The following is a 17,463-nucleotide window of genomic DNA, read 5'->3' as shown; positions in this document are numbered from 1 at the left end:
TAGAAGACGGTGTTAAGGATTTTTTAAGATACCTTGCCATCGGCAAGTGTTACCGCAACCCAAGTAATTCGATTGTGGATGACAGTCTTTAGTAGAAGTTTCTACGCAATCCATGGTGGAGGGTATATAAGATTCGGCCTGGCCGAACTTACGGCCGTATATACTTGTTAAAATTATTTTTACGGACAACTGCGCCGAAAAAAAAAGCATGTCGGGTTCCAAAGATTTCGTCTATACACTAATAATTTTGATATTGATTCGGAGCCAAATACTCGGAGAATTGAGTAAGGATGCTTTACTTTTAGATTTGAGTTTTGTATACTTGATTCTAGAAAAGAAATTTTAATTTATTCATTTTATTCATGTGCTATCAAAGCCTTTTAAACATGTATTAACGACAACTTATATTTTTAAATTCAGACTCGACTTCAAGTAGAATTTATGCTGTGTTTCAAGCAAAAACGTCATTAAAATAGAGTGTGGAAAAACATATCCCATTTTTAAACGCTTATTTGCTTTGTAGTCAAAATAAAAACTGTCAACAAATTTAAAGACAAGTTTTAAAGAATTTTTCAGAATCATTAAGCCATGTTAACCTTCGTCAAAGAAAATTGTCATTCATGTAAAGATACCCCTTTTTATGTCGAAGCACTTAACTATACGGAAAAAAACGACTTCTTGGAAAGTTTCTCGACTTATGGACAAGGAAAAAAACTTTATATCAACCAACTTCGTCTTTAATGCCATTGTTTTTAAATTACACCCTGTCATAGAAGAAAACAAGTAAGGAAAGTCTAAAGTCGGGCGGGAGCGACTATATTATACCCTGCACCACCTTGTAGATCCACATTTTCCGATCTGTGCAAAATTTTTAGGCGATTTTACAAGGAAAACGTTGGTATTTGCAACCAAATTTGGTACAGACAGTTGAAATGTTAATTGTACTTCCTGTGCAAAGTTTCAATTAAATCGGTTTAAAACATTGGTCACTTTTGTCATTTCAGTGTAAATCGGACGAACGATATATATGGGAACTATATATAAATCTGAACCGATTTCAATAAAATGTAGCACACTTGATTACACTGCTAATTGTACTCCCAGTGCAAAATTTCAACCAAATTGGGCCAAAACTCTGGCTTCTAGGACCATATTAGTCCATATCGGGCGAAAGTTATAAATGAGAGCTATATCGAAATCTGGACCGATTTCAATCAAATTTGGCACACATGACTATACTACGAATTGTACTCCTTGTGCAAAATTTGAACCAAATTGGACCAAAACTCTGGCTTTTAGGACCATATTAGTCCATATCGGGTGAAATATATATGGGAGCTATATCTAAATCTGAACCGATTTCAATCAAATTTTGCACACATGACTATATTACTAATTGTACTCCTAGTGCAAAATTTCAACCAAATTGGGCCAAAACTCTGGCTTCTGGGGCCAAATAAGTCCATATCGGGCGAAAAATATATATGGAAGCTATATCTAAATCTGAACCGATTTCAATCAAATTTGGCACACATGACTATACTACCAATTGTACTCCTTGTACAAAATGTCAAGCTAATCGGTATAAAACTCTGGCTTCTGGGCCCATATAAGTGCATATCGGGCGAAAGATATACATGGGAGCTATATCTAAATCTGAATCGATGTCAACCAAATATGGCACGCATAACTACAATGGTAAGTCTACTCCCTGTGCAAAATTTCAACCAAATTGGGCCAAAACTCTGGCTTTTAGGACCATTTTAGTCCATATCGGGCGAAAGATATATATTGGAGCTATATCTAAATCTGAACCGATTTCAATCAAATTTTGCACACTTGAATATACGACTAAGTGTTATGTTTGTACAAAATTTCAAGCAAATCGGTATAAAACTCTGGCTGCTGGGTCCATATTAGTGCATATCGGGCGAAAGATATAGATGGGAGCTGTATCTAAATCTGAACCGATTTCTTCCAAAATCAATAGGGTTCTATTCTGACCCAAATTTGGAATATGTGCCAAATTTGAAGGCGATTGGACTTAAATTGCGACCTAGACTTTGATCACAAAAATGTGTTCACAGACAGACGGACGGACATGGTTCTATCGACTCAGGGACTCACCCGGAACATTATTGCCAAAGACACCATGTGTCAATCTCGTCTCCTTCTGGGTGTTACAAACATATGCACTAACTTATAATACCCTGTTCCACAGTGTGGCGCAGGGTATAAAAAGTGATGGATTTCTTTTTAATTTTAAATAAAATTTTATTTCAAACAATTAATATTTTAATCAAACTAAAAACACAAAGTCAGATAAGAAAGTAATTGAAAATAGTTACGTTTTTAATTCATGAAATTAATTGAGTTAAAATCGAACCAAATAATTGTAGTCCCATTGTAAATTATGAACCGATTGTTATATATATTGTAATATATGTACCTAAATCCTATCGTGGATGATACAAAAATTGATTCGATATAAAATGAACCTATAAATTAATTGTTTTTCTTTTCCTACATACATATATCCAAACACATACAATGACCAGCTGTTTTTCTTCTATAAAACTCAAAAGCAGCAGCTACTATTTATAAAACGCCGGACATATTCACACCCAAAGGTTAAACGTGTGCGACCGAGCTTTGATTTAAATTTGTATTGACATTCATACATGTTCATTAGGCAATTAACGTTGATCAATCATATTGATATGGGATTTCTGTATTCGATGATACACTGAAAAATATATTGATTTCATAACAAAGATAAAGCAATCCACAATTTATGACACAACATTTATACAATAAAAATGACAAATTAAATTTAAATATTTTGATTAAATTTAAATATTTTGTGTTTTAATTTATTCAGATAACACACAGGTATGATAAGCTGGGGTGGTACTGACTATATGAAATGAGAAATCTCGGGTGATATGGTTGAAAGTTTGTGGAGATTTACGAAGTATTGCAAAGAATTATCTTATGAAAAAAAATTTGAAGAAAGTCTAATATGACCATATACACGCAAAGAAAAAAAGGTTTGGAAAACGTGTACCGAAAACATTTTTCTTTCGTTAGAGTTTTTTGAATTTCTTCGAAAATTTTAAACTTTTATCACCAAAAAAATTCGTTTGTTACAAAATTTTTATTTTTTCAATAACAAAATTATTTTTGAACCGACAACACAGTCCATTTCGTTCATACCAAGCACTCTTCTTTTCTGAATTTAAGTCTTTAATAAGACACATTTTACCATTTCATAGCAAAAATTTAATAGTACGCACCTTTTGGAATCTTCCGAACATACTCGTATCTGGAATATATGTAAAAAAACCAAGTAAGGAAAGTCTAAAGTCAGGCGGGGCCGACTATATTATCCCTGCACCACTTTGTAGATCTAAATCCGTCAAATGTGTTGGGGGCTATATATATATATATATATATATATATATATATATATATATATATATATATATATATATATATATATATATATATATATATATATATATATATATATATATATATATATATATATATATATATATATATATATATATATATATATATATATATATATATATATATATATATATATATATATATATATATATATATATATATATATATATATATATATATATATATATATATATATATATATATATATATATATATATATATATATATATATATATATATATATATATATATATATATATATATATATATATATATATATATATATATATATATATATATATATATATATATATATATATATATATATATATATATATATATATATAGCCCCCAACACATTTGACGGATTTAGATCTACAAAGTGGTGCAGGGATAATTTGTGTGAAATAATAAAATTTACTTGTTTCAGTAAAAAAATCCTAACCTGAAAGCAGTTAGGAATAGTTCATTAACTAGAATAAGCCATGGAATTTTACTAATACTGTTTTCTTCGCTGGGTATAAGAATTTACTAGTGAAAAAGAAAAATTTATTCACTGATAACAAAGCATTCGTAAAAATAAATAAAAAACCGAACTAAACCCAAGTTTCGTCAAATTTAGTAAAATTTCCTATAAAATGATAATTCTGACTTCCTTTATTATATGTATGTATGTAGCTTATCATACATACGAATAACACTTGGGATAGAAAAATATTTTAGTTCATTCGTACTAAGAAGTATTCAATCCTTTCAAAACGTAAGGAAACACACTTGTTAGAATATACACACAAAAAAATAATTCTTTCCTCCCAAACGAAATTTTAGACAAATAAAGTTCGTTTCTCATTTGCTTTTCGCTGTAAGGAAGTGTATTTGGAAGAAAAGTATATACTTTTTGTGATAAACGTTTATTCTTTTCCAGGATGTAAAAACAATTTCATAAAGACTAACTCAAAAAAAACATTGTTTTCTTGCTAATTGCATTTGCCCTCACATCTTTCTCACATCAACGAGGTTTTTTAGTTCTTAACACCTTTTCCTGTAATACCAACAATGTAGAAGAAATTATACGATTTTATAAATTTTTAAAATTTTTTTACCTTTCGCCTGGACGGAGAATCGAACCGCGGATCATGCACTTTGTAAGCCAACACACTAACCACTGATCTATGTACCTGTTTTGGTCATCAATAGATAAATATCCATATAAGTTATATTTATATAGCATAGATTGCGGCGCCCACGAACTGAATAAACAAAGTTTATTTAACAGAAACAAACAATTAGTTTGGCACGGTGGAGCAGTGGTTGCTACGTCCGACTTGCATGCCAAGGGTTCGATCCCTGATTCGACCAAAGTTTTTTTTGTTTTTTTTTTTTTGTTACATATATTCCAGATATGTTCGGAAGATTCCGAAAAAATTTTCAACATTACATTGTAGTATATTAAATTTTGAACTGTAAAATGTGTCTTATTAAAGACCTAAAGTCAGAAAAGAACAGTGTTTGACATAAACGAAATGGACTGCGTTGTTGTTTCAAAAATAACTTTTTTTATTGAAAAAATAAAAATTTTGTAACAAACGATTTTTTTTTTTTTTTGATGATAAAAGTTTAAATTTTTCGAAGCAATTCAAAAAACTCTAACAAAAGAAAAACGTTTTCGGTACACGTTTTCCAAACGTTTTTTTTTTCTTTGCGTGTAGGAAATTTGCCTATATTTCTTTTATATGCCTGTAATCGATACCTGTCATCGATATAATCGATATGTTTGGGTTGGTTTTTTAGTTGGAATCGTGTTGTTATGATATACGGAGAGATAGTTAAAAAATAATTTAGTAAAATAATATAATAAATAACAAATAAAATATATAAAATATTTGTTATTTTAAATGAGTGAGAAAATACCAGAAGAATAACAACCCCCTTAATTCGCCTTCAATTATCAGGTAATATTCAGTGACGCTAACCATTTATGGAAAAAATTGGTTTATGATTTTTTATATTTGTAGGTATTGAAATTGCAAAAGGAGGACAAAATCGTTAGGCAGCAACTTATTAAAAGTGTAAGGTACAAGAAGAAGAAAAATGCGGTTTACAGTTGATAACATTATGTTACATGCACGCAAAAAAATAATTCTTTCCTCCCAAACGAAATTTTAGACAAACAAAGTTCGTTTCTCATTTGCTTTTCGCTGTAAGGAAGTGTATTTGGAAGAAAAGTATATACTTTTTGTGATAAACGTTTATTCTTTTCCAGGATGTAAAAACAATTTCATAAAGACTAACTCAAAAAAAATTTTTTTTCTGGCTAATTGCATTTTCCCTCACATCTTTCTCACTTCCACGAAGATTTTTAGTTCTTAGCACCTAACCTAGCACCTTTTTCTGTAATACAAACAATGTAGAAGAAATTATACGATTTTATAAATTTTTAAATTTTTTTTAACTTTCGCCTGGACTGAGAATCGAACCGCGGACCATGCACTTTGTAAACCAACACACTAACCACTGAGCTATGTACCTGTTATGGTCATCAATAGATAAATATCCATATAAGTTATATTTATATAGCATAGCTTGCGGCGCCCACGAACCGAATAAACAAAGTTTATTTAACAGAAACAAACATTTAGTTTGGCACCGTGTAGCAGTGGTTGCTACGTCTGAATCTCATGCCAAGGGTCGTGGGTTCGATCCCTGCTTCGACCAAAGTTTTTTTTTTTTTACATACATTCTACATATGTTCGGAAGATTCCGAAAAAAATGTTCAACATTACATTGTACTATATTAAATTTTGAACTGTAAAATGTGTTTTATTAAAGACCAAAAGTCAGAAAAGAACAGTGTTTGATATAAACGAAATGGACTCTGTTGTTGTTTCAAAAATAATTTTTTTTATTGAAAAAATAAAAACTTTGTAACAAACGAATTTTCTTGGTGATAAAAGTTTAATTTTCGAAGCAATTCAAAAAACTCTAACAAAAGAAAAACGTTTTCGGTACACGTTTTCCAAACGTTTTTTTTCTTTGCGTGTGGAAATTGGAAATAGTGGAATAATAAACTAATATTTCAAGGCCAGTCGATGCTGTTGATTTTAAATAAGTATATTTAATATATTAATAAAACATGTATTTTATACAAGAAAAAATTGCTTATATAAATAAATAAATTGTATTTAAAAACGAAGGTAAGCAGTTCTAATTTTGAAGTAAAAATCAATCCATATGTGAATTCAATTCAGTTAAATTTTTTCATTCTGTTGTATAGTGGTACATAAATATAGGAAAATGTTAACTAACATATGGAATGCATTCTACCTAATTTCTACGAAAGTCACATCGTTCTAACAAATAAAAATGTCTTTGTCGCATTGACGAAGTTCAACTTTCTTCACAATGAGTTCATTTTAACTTAAAGAAGGAGTCACTTTTTTCTGGGTGTAGTGGAAGTGAGAAAGATGTGAGGGAAAATGCAATAAGCCAGAAAAGATTGTTTTTTTTTTAGTTAGAAATTGTTTTTACATCCTGGAAAGGAATAAATATTTACACAAAATGTATATACTTTTATTCCAAAGAAATTTCCTTACAGCGAAAAGCAAATGAGAAACTATCCTTGTTTGTCTAAAATTTCAGTTGTGAGGAAAGAATTATTTTGCTGCGTGCATGTGCCAATCAAGCTATATATATTTATGGGGTTATCTAAATATCTAAAATTGATCCAAATTAAATAGCTTTTGTTCTTGTATCAAAAATATTCCGTATCAAATTTTGTAAGAAAAAAATAAAGACTCTTCTTAAACGAACAACAAAGATATGAACAGACAGACGGAGCGACCCCGAAGGCTACATCACCTTATGAGGTAATTCCGATTAAGTCGGTGGATATTTCATTGGGGTCTGCTTGTTGGGAAGTTAGCTCTTTGGCATAGCTTTTTTAGGATTTAAAATCCTTCTAGATTTCCAATTTCAAGCAAATTTAATAAAAACAACAGAACGTCGAAATGGAAAGTCGGTTTATATGTTAGCTATATCAAAATCTGACGGCTGTAGCCCATTTTCGAACTTGACTTGTTTGCAGACGAGTTTGTGCAAATTTTCAAGATGATTATTGAAGGATGTAGGGTGATTATAGCAGAAAGACGAACACCATTAGATCGTCTTAGAAAGTGAAAATATTTTCTGCAAACTGCACACTTTTGCTACTGTTATTACAAAATTACAGATACATGCCGTTTCAATAAAAAAAAATCTAATAGTAATAATTCAAATAGTTGAAAAACATTATTCGGTGTTGGCAATTATCAACAAAGTTTTTTTTTTTGCAACCATCTCTTTACTTTAAAATTGATTTATCAACGCTAGGGACATATTTTTATATGTCGTTTTATTAATTTTTAAATATTTATTTTGCTCATATTTGTCTATTAACTATTTCTAATGAGTACTTGGAATGTGTTGTTGCATCATATAAAGTGATTGATAAACAATGATGTAAAAACGAAAATATCATCAAATATTTAATATAATTGTTGTTATTAAGTGTTTACAATGAATTACAATTAACAACTAATTAGTATTCAGATGACTATGAAGAAAACCCCCTTTTTCTCTCCTGAAATTTTCTTGGGAAATAATAATGAAATTAATTACCCAGCCTTGACCTAAATTTTATGATGTTGATATATAATCAATCAATTGCAAGCAAGCAAACAAATAATTCTTTCCTCCAAGATGAATTTGAAATTGAAACATACTACGGCGTGGGTTTCGATCAAATATAGTCTTTACTTTTCATATCATTTCTGGTGTTCTTACCGTTTTTCGTTCGTCCACTTTTTAGACGCAATCCAACACTTGCAGTATCACGATAACGTGAAGTGGTAGGAGAAAAAAATATTCACTTTTAAATGGTGGAGGGCTCTAACGATAGCCACTTATGGATTTCCAATCATATATACTTTTGAATTCCATCACGAATAACGTTATTTCTATGTTAAATGCAATAGACCAAAATGCCTTTGTAGGTATGTATACAATAAAATGAACTGGTACTGGACTAAATCTGTCAGCTGTCAAATGAGCGGTTTTAGCAATTTGAAGTTCGTTGCAATACATATCAGCCACACTATAGTAAAGGAGAAATTGGATGAAAAAGGTCTGGTATTTCATTCATTCAAATGTAGCGAACTTTAAAAAATCACACAGCTTTGTAAATTTTTCAAATTTTATGCTTATTTGGCCATCATGGTCACTCTTTGGGGACTTGTAACAAAAAACTGGATCTCTGAATTTCAGTTCTGCCATTTGTACTACTTCACCGCTGATATTTTTATCCTTTTGTATGGGCGGTAGGCCTATGGGATGTCACGTCTGGGGGACGATTACGAACCATCGGAATCATATACAGAAGAAGTTCAACAGGATAAACAGGACGGCGCCTATTTATATGACTGGTGCAATGAGAAAAACGGCCACAGCAGCTCTAGAGGTACTGATGGGAGTCTGTGCACTTGATCTGAATGTCAGGAAAACAGCGGAAGATGATACTCATGAGACTGAGGTGAGACTCATAAGAGACTGGACTCGCTCGGAAACGCGGAATGCAGATATATGGAACTCGTTGCTTCAGTCGGGCAAGATATTACAACAGACTTTATGGCATGTATATGGGGGCAAGTTGAAATCGATTATACCACATATAGAGGATTGGGAAGAGGAACGCATACATTTTTGAGACCTGAATATTTATACGAATGGATCAAAAATGGTTGAAGGCAGTGGTATTTACTGCGAAGAGTTAGAGTTTATAGATTCATATAAAATGGATGGCGGATGCAGCATTTTTCAGGCGGAGGGATTTGTTATCGCGAAAGCGTCAGAACTACGGTTGATGAGGCCGATATTCAGAAGCGATATCAGCTTCTTCATCGACAGTCAGGCAGCAATAAAGTTAGTAAGCCGCTGTCATAGAGAGCTTAGAGCTGTCACTGAACAACATAATATTACTCTGTGCTGGGTACCTGGACGTTGCTGTTGGCATTGTGCTGGCCAAGGTTAGGTTAGGTTAAAGTGGCAGCCCGATTAAGTTGCAGGCTCACTTAGACTATTCAGTCCATTGTGATACCACATTCAACTAAAAGTACCTATTACATATGGGCACTTCTAGTTTTAACCACTGAACCTTCACTATTATTTTCTTTTGTTGAACCAACCAGATTGTTCCAAAAACATTAACAGACTGTTTAAGTTTACGTTTTCCAGGTCCGCCAGTAATCTAAAGCTATATGCCCCTAAAATTCGCTTACGCCTTACACAAAATACAGGACACTCAAACAAGGGGTGTTTAATTGATTCCTTTTCCTCGGCATCATGACAGCTCATACAGTAGTCATTATACTTCGCACCAATAGTTTTTGCAAATTCGCCTAACAGGCAGCGACCCGTTATAGCAGATATCAGAAGTGATATCTGACGTCTTGAGAACACTAGCATATCTAGTGTGCGGTTCAAGTTTAAATGGGGCCATATTTGCTTGGTGTCGTTACAACCCTTGCAATTCTCCCATCGAACATTTGTCATCGTGACAGCCTTCTCACGCAGTAAGAGCTTACAGGTAGCCAAAGACATACCAACAGACTCTAGTTCCCCTGTAAGGTAGTTCCTAGCCTTGCTAACTCATCTGCTTGATGAGTTAGCAAGGCTAAGGTAGTAAGGTAGTTCCTAGCCTTGCTAACTCATCTGCTTGACAGTTCCCCGGTATGTTCCTATGGCCAGGCACCCATATTAGGTGAATATTGTACTGCTCAGCCATCTCGTTGAGAGATTTGCGGTAGTCGATGGCCGTTTTCGAGTTAAGGAACACAGAGTTCAAGGATTTTATTGCAGGTTGACAGTCTGAGTATATATTAATGCCAACATTTTTTGGAACATTATTTCTCAGTCAATTCGCCATCTCTCTTATTGCTAATATTTCAGCCTGAAAAACACTTTTTGTCGAAAAGTAGTTTCGCCAGAGTGCAATCCACTAGGTTAGGCACATCTGGCATTATTTTGAGGACCGAACTGTGACCGTACATTTTTTCCGACCACAGCGATAGCTCGCGCAACCGCACAGCCGTTGTTGCAACTGACTGTTTGGTCAAAATGTCTAAAGGCAATAGATGCAGCATGACATTAAGGGAATCTGTTACTGCCTTACTGAATGCGCCTGAGATACACAAGCACGCCATACGCTGAACTTTATCTAAACCTTTCGGTTGCTGAAGTGCCGACCACCAGACTACAACACCATATAGCATTATAGGTCTAACCACTGCCGTGTATAGCCAATACATAATTTTCGGTTTTAGTCCCCACTTTTTTCCTATTGCCTTTTTGCACGAGTACAAAGCTATCGTGGATTTTCTCGCTCTTTCTTCAATATTAAGCTTAAAGTTCAGCTTCCTGTCCAGACTCACCAAAGGGAATTTCAATACCCCCTAAGGATATGGGCTTAACCGTGGGAGTTTTGCGATCTTTCCAGTACATGACTAATTCTGTCTTTGCAGGATTTACTCCAAGACCATTCTCTTTCGCCCATTTCTCAGTCATCCGGAGGGCTTTCTGTATAACATCTCTGATTGTGGATGGGAATTTTCCCCTGACTGTTAGTGCCACATCGTCTGCGTATGCCACCACTTTTATCCTTTTTTTCTACGGAAAGCAGAAGGTTGTTTATGGCAACATTCCTAAGAAGAGGTGATAGAACTCCTCCTTGGGGACTGCCTTTGTTCACATACCTTTGTATGTTAGCTTGGCTCCTCATTAGCAGTTCGTCTAGCAGCCTAAGTATACCTGGATCAACTGATAGCGGCAGAACTACGGTTGATGAGGCCGATATTCAGAAGCGATATCAGATTCTTCATCGACAGTCAGGCAGCAATAAAGTTAGTAAGCCGCTGTCATAGAGAGCTTAGAGCTGTCACTGAACAACATAATATTAGGGAGCCACCGTGGTGCAATGGTTAGCATGCCCGCCTTTCATACACAAGCTCGTGGGTTCGATTCCTGCTTCGACCGAACACCAAAAAGTTTTTCGGCGGTGGATTATCCCACCTCAGTAATGCTGGAAACATTTCTGAGTGTTTCAAAGCTTCTCTAAGTGGTTTCACTGCAATATGGAACGCCGTTCGGACTCGGCTATAAAAAGGAGGTCCCTTGTTATTGAGCTTAACATGGAATCGGGAAGCACTCAGTAATAAGAGAGAAGTTCACCACTGTGGTATCAAAATGGACTGAATAGTCTAAGTGAGCCTGATACATCGGGCTGCCACCTAACCTACCCTAACATAATATTACTCTGTGCTGGGTACCTGGACATTGCTATTGGCATTGGGCTGGCCAAAGAAGGTGTACGCGGAACGAATAACATCGTTACAGATGTTTTCCCGCGCTATCTTTATATTCCAATGAACTATGGAAAGGATGTTGGGCTTCGTCTGCGGACTGTTAGCAGACCAAACTGATATGAAATGACAAGCGTAGCACGAACTCTGATTTTCTGATGACGACACATAGAGATGATTTGAGACCACTAATGGATATCATAACAGGACATAACACTCTTGGAAAACACATGGTAAGGATTGGCTCAATGGCTGATGATATTTGGAGATGGTGTCTGAACTCGGAGGCAACAGACGACTCCTACCATTATCTGCGCCAGTGTCCAGCATTATCTTTTAGAAGAAACAAGATACTAGGCACCTTTTTCAGGATATTACCGATGTACGGAACTGCAATCTGAAGGATATACTTGCCTCCATCAAGGCTTCGGGATGACAGAACTAGAACGTTCATTTTGGAACTCGTATGGAAATTCGAATACGAGTGACGAAGAGGAGGAGAAACAACTCTGACGAAACACAATGGATCAACATGGTCTAAATGGGAACCAACCCCTTTTTCTAAGGGTTAGCCATGGGTGGCCTTCTTATATTTTTGTCCATTCATGCAGGGAAGGAATATGAGCACCTACTAGAGCAAAATATTATTTTAAATTTGTTGTCGAAATTAGATACATAATGTCCGAGAGAATAACTTGGTTGCGACAAACACCGTCTTGGAGGTGATCATATTCCTTCTCTGGGTGTGGGATCGAAGTACGTCAGCATTAGGATCAGTTGGACCCAAAATTCGTTTAAAATACAATTCTGCACTAATTAAAGGGTTAATCGAAAATGGAGAATTATTGCTTTAGTAATCTGGTAATCAAATGTGTTTTATTAATCCAGTGTTTTATTTTAATTCATTCGTCAAATACAGAAAGTGACCAAATTGTTTGATATAAAACCTGTTTTATTTGTTAATTAATTGAAATAAGTTTATTTTTATTATTTGAATAATTAAGTAATAAATTCAAGTTCATTAATTAATAATTGATTCGCATACGACTATTAGGGGGTTTTGATTTTTTTTTTGGTTATAAAAAAAAAAAAAAAAAAAAAAAAATCGTGCATTTATTTTTTGTTAGATTACCTTGTTGTCGAAAATTACGCTGGGGTAAAACCGGCGTAGTAATACTAGCTAAAACAATTAAAGCTGCCGCAAAACATTCACACAATCTCATGATTATAAACAATTATTTTCTTAACACTTGAATGAGAACCTGAGAGTATTGAAAATTTTAAATGGAATGAGATCCACTTCCAGAATTAGAAGTGTTAATTGAAACCACAAATTTCAGATTTTTTTGGAGTTGTTATTTTAGCAATATTTGGTATTTTTTTTTTTTTTCAAGTGGCACAGATTTATTTTTGTATTACTCTTTATTTTTATTTAATATTGTATAAATATCACTTAATTATGCAAATCTTATTTAAATATTCTGTTTTGTTATTCGACTATTTTGTTTTTTTTTTTTTGTTTCATCCGTTTCCCGGTTGTTCAAGAGTGCGCGTTTAAACCACAACTGATTTTTAAATTTCTTATGACGAGACAAATATGGCAGAAATGCTACCTTTGCTAACGTGTTTTATAGAGCTTTGCGATTTTTAGGTTTTCTCATGTGAAGACAACGAACGAGTAACTGACTTTCTTACTGGTCATTCAGTGACGAACAGGTTGCCGATACTCTCTTCCCAACGCAAAAACAAAAATAATAATAATGATAATAATGATGTTAAAAACACAGCCCAGTAGCAGTAGAAACCGATATTTATATTAAAACCTGCCATAAGACGTTCAGAACAAAATATAGCACAATTAGAATTTGCCATGGGGATAGACAACAGCTACCCTAGCTACTAGTTCTGATCACTCGGTAAAAGTAAGTACATCTACTTACTTATTAATAATAAATGTATTAAATAATTGTTTTTCAACCAACACAGTACATTCACTTCTAGGCTAGTATTTGTATTTTCCGGTTCTTAACATTTCATTGAGTACTATTGGTGCCTTTTCCGGTCAATGTTGCCATCTAATATACACGTAAAAACTTAATTTCTTCTCTCCGAAACTAAATGTTAAACCAAATTTGCTTTTATTATTAAAGTTGTTGCATTCAAAAAGAAACGAAGTTCGTTGAGGGTAAACTTGGAAACGGATCCCACAAATAAAAATTTGTTTATAACAATAAAAGAAAACTTCGTTGATTTTAAATCTTGTTTTGGGGGAAAAAATTATTTTTGTGTGTGTACATCCCGAAATTCGATCGTATTAGAGCATTTGAATAATTTTTACATACGGTCAAAAAGTAGCCACTTACTATATATTATTTGCAACCTAAATTTTAGGAAATAAAATTGACGCAATATTAAGGACATGTTTCTTTAAAATAAAGGAATTACAATATAAAGATAGTTAATTAACATTGTTTTATACATTTTCTTTAAATTTTAATTTTCATTAAATTTTAGGATACTAAAATCACTTCCGTTAAAGACGTATGTCATGGAAAAAAATGAGATAATATGAGATAGGTTAGGTTAGGTGACAGCCCGATGTATCAGGCTCACATAGACTATTCAGTCCATTGTGATTCCACAGTGGTGAACTTCTCTCTTATCACTGAGCGCTGCCCGATTCTATGTTAAGCTCAATTACAAGGGATCACCTTTTTATAGCCGATGTATCAAGCTCACATAGACCATTCAGTCCATTGTGACACCACAGTGGTGAATTTCTCTCTTATCTTTGAGTGTTGCCGATTCTATGTTAGGCTCAATGACAAGGGACCTCCCTTTTATAATGAAACCACTTAGAGAAGCTTTGAAACACTCAGAAATGTCACCAGCATTACTGCACCCTCAAAAAAAAATTGCTTCTCTAACATATGTTCCAAACATATTTTGCAGGAAGCACATATGTTATTGGATATTGTCCAAACATTATTATGTTTGTTTTATGTGACCATATTATATGTTTGGAAGCATTTTGAGCCCAAAAATATTATATGCTTAGAATAATTTTCTCCCAAAGAATTTTGCTCAAAAAAATGTATTTCTGCCTGATTGCATATTCACTCACATCTTTCTCACTTCCACGTTATATTTTAGTTCTTACACGCAAAGAAAAAAAAAACGTTTGGAAAACGTGTACCGAAAACGTTTGTCTTTTGTTAGAGTTTTTTGAATTGCTTCGAAAATTTTAAACTTTTATCACCAAAAAAATTCGTTTGTTACAAAATTTTTATTTTTTCAATAAAAAAAGTTATTTTTGAAACAACAACACAGTTCATTTCGTTTATATCAAACACTGTTCTTTTCTGACTTTAGGTCTTTAATAAGACACCTTTTACAGTTCAAAATTTAATATACTACAATGTAGTGTTGAACATTTTAGCAACCACTGCTCCACGGTGCCAAACTAAATGTTTGTTTCTGTTAAATAAACTTTGTTTATTCGGTTCGTGGGCGCCGCAAGCTATGCTATATAAATATAACTTATATGGATATTTATCTATTGACGACCATAACAGGTACATAGTGGTTAGTGTGTTGGCTTACAAAGTGCATGGTCCGCGGTTCGATTCTCCGTCCAGGCGAAAGGTAAAAAAATTTTTAAAATTTGTAAAATCGTATAATTTCTTCTACATTATTGGTATTACAGGAAAAGGTGTTAAGAACTAAAAACCTCGTGGATATGAGAAAGATGTGAGGGAAAATGCAATTAGCAAGAAAACAATGTTTTTTTTTTTTTGAGTTTGTCTTTACATCCTGGAAAAGAATAAACGTTTATCACAAAAAGTATATACTTCTCTTCCAAATACACTTCCTTACAGCGAAAAGCAAATGAGAAACGAACTTTGTTTGTCTAAAATTTCGTTTGGGAGGAAAGAATTATTTTTTGCGTATAGGACCTTTTTCTGTACTACAAACAATGCTGAAGAAATTATTCCATTTTATAAATTTGTTAAATTTTACCTTTCGCCTGGACCAATAGACAATTATCGTTATAAGTTACATTTGTATAGCATAGTTTGCAGCGCCCACGAGCCACAATGCAAACAAAACATTATTCAACAGAAACATATATTTGTTGGCCGTGGTTAGCATGTCCGTCTTGCATGCAAATGCTCCCTGCTCCGACCGAACACCAATTTTTTTTTGTTTGTATTTATATTTATATATTATTAAATTAAATTTTTACAATGAAACTTCGAAATGTGTGTTATTAAAGATTTACAGTCAGAAAAGAACAGTGCTTGATATAAAGGAAATGAACTGAGCTTTTGGATAAGATATTATTTTTTTAATTGCAAAAATAAAAATTTTGTAACAAAAAAATGTTTTGGTATAAAAGTTTAAAATTTTCGCAGAAATTCAAAAACTCTAACAAAAGAAGAACGCGAAGTCAAGTATAAACATACATAATTTTATAATAAACAAATAAATTTATTTAGGTGTAAACTACTTTTTACTAGCATTTAACACCATTTTAAATGCATTTAAAATTTATCGTATTTTGAAATACAAATAAATATGAATATTTATTAACGAATAATTTTGTACTTAATTTCATTTTTTCTTTTAGGGCTGGAATTAAGTTGGCATTATCGCTCAAAAATGGCCATCTTTTCACGTTTTTTTTCCTTTAATAATTCATTTTAAAGAAAATAAACTTTTGAATTGTTGCTTTGGATCGAGTTTTGCCGCTAAAATGAAAAATAATTTTAGCGGCAAAACTCGAACTTTTATTTTTGAAAGTGTGCGTCAACTCATCTTCGACTACTTATTAATAAAGAGGAACTAAACTTATTTTTTTTAATATCCCTTAGTAATTTTTATATATTTTCCACTGTTTTTTTTTTTAATTTCCTTTCTTGCTAAATAGTTTGACTCGTCGTACGTTCCGATTTCTTTTGACGAACCAACAAAAAAATTGTGCCCATAATGCCAAAATGATAAACAAAACACATGTCCACACATACTTAAATTGCTGCTCTCAAGGTGAAAAAACAAGGCTGTTTTTTTTAATGTCTATTCTCTTTACTTCGAATACGCAATTTAATGTTCAAATTAAATAATATTTAGACTTAAGCATAAACGCAGAGAAGAAACATGATTGCCACAATCATATTCGAAGAGCAAAATAATATGATAGGAGCTATTTTTGCGGCGACCATGTATTATTTTCACCTGCAACCATGTTGGATCAGTGAACATGGTTCTAAGAAAAATATAATTGTCCTCATCTAAAATGTTATTATGTTATTAAAAAGAATTTTGTTTGAATCAAAAGATAATGGTCACGATCTAAAATGTTATGGTATTCGTCAAAAATGTTTTTTTTTTTCATTTAAAAGAACATGGTCACAAACTAAAATGTTTTGATCTTTATGAAAAAGCTTTTTTCGTCGTCGAGAAAAGGACGCCACTTGAGAAAAGAAAACACAAAATAAGCATTATTTTGTTAAAAACTAATTTATTGTTTATTAGTATTTATAATTTCGTGCAAGCAAACATCACATAATTTTACATAGACTGTGTTTGGTTTAATTTC

The 17,463-nt window shown here is 32.9% G+C and overlaps 1 protein-coding gene across 2 annotated transcripts in view; it reads right to left on the bottom strand.

Annotated features, from left to right (window-relative positions):
* Nucleotides 1-13,505, bottom strand: part of LOC142233752 (venom serine protease Bi-VSP-like) — a 31,518-nt gene extending 18,013 nt beyond the window's left edge. The window contains exon 1 of one of the 2 annotated variants that reach the window (XM_075304775.1): nt 12,997-13,505. In XM_075304775.1, coding sequence (XP_075160890.1) covers nt 12,997-13,087 — 91 coding nt within the window. In that variant the 5' untranslated portion in view covers nt 13,088-13,505. The remainder of the gene's footprint in view (nt 1-12,996) is intronic. The other variant, XM_075304774.1, reaches the window with a different exon arrangement.
* Between the last annotated feature and the right edge of the window lie 3,958 nt (nt 13,506-17,463).

Source organism: Haematobia irritans, chromosome 4 (assembly GCF_050003625.1).
Source record: "Haematobia irritans isolate KBUSLIRL chromosome 4, ASM5000362v1, whole genome shotgun sequence".
NCBI lineage: Eukaryota > Metazoa > Arthropoda > Insecta > Diptera > Muscidae > Haematobia > Haematobia irritans.
This window is presented reverse-complemented; position numbering and strand designations above follow the sequence as displayed.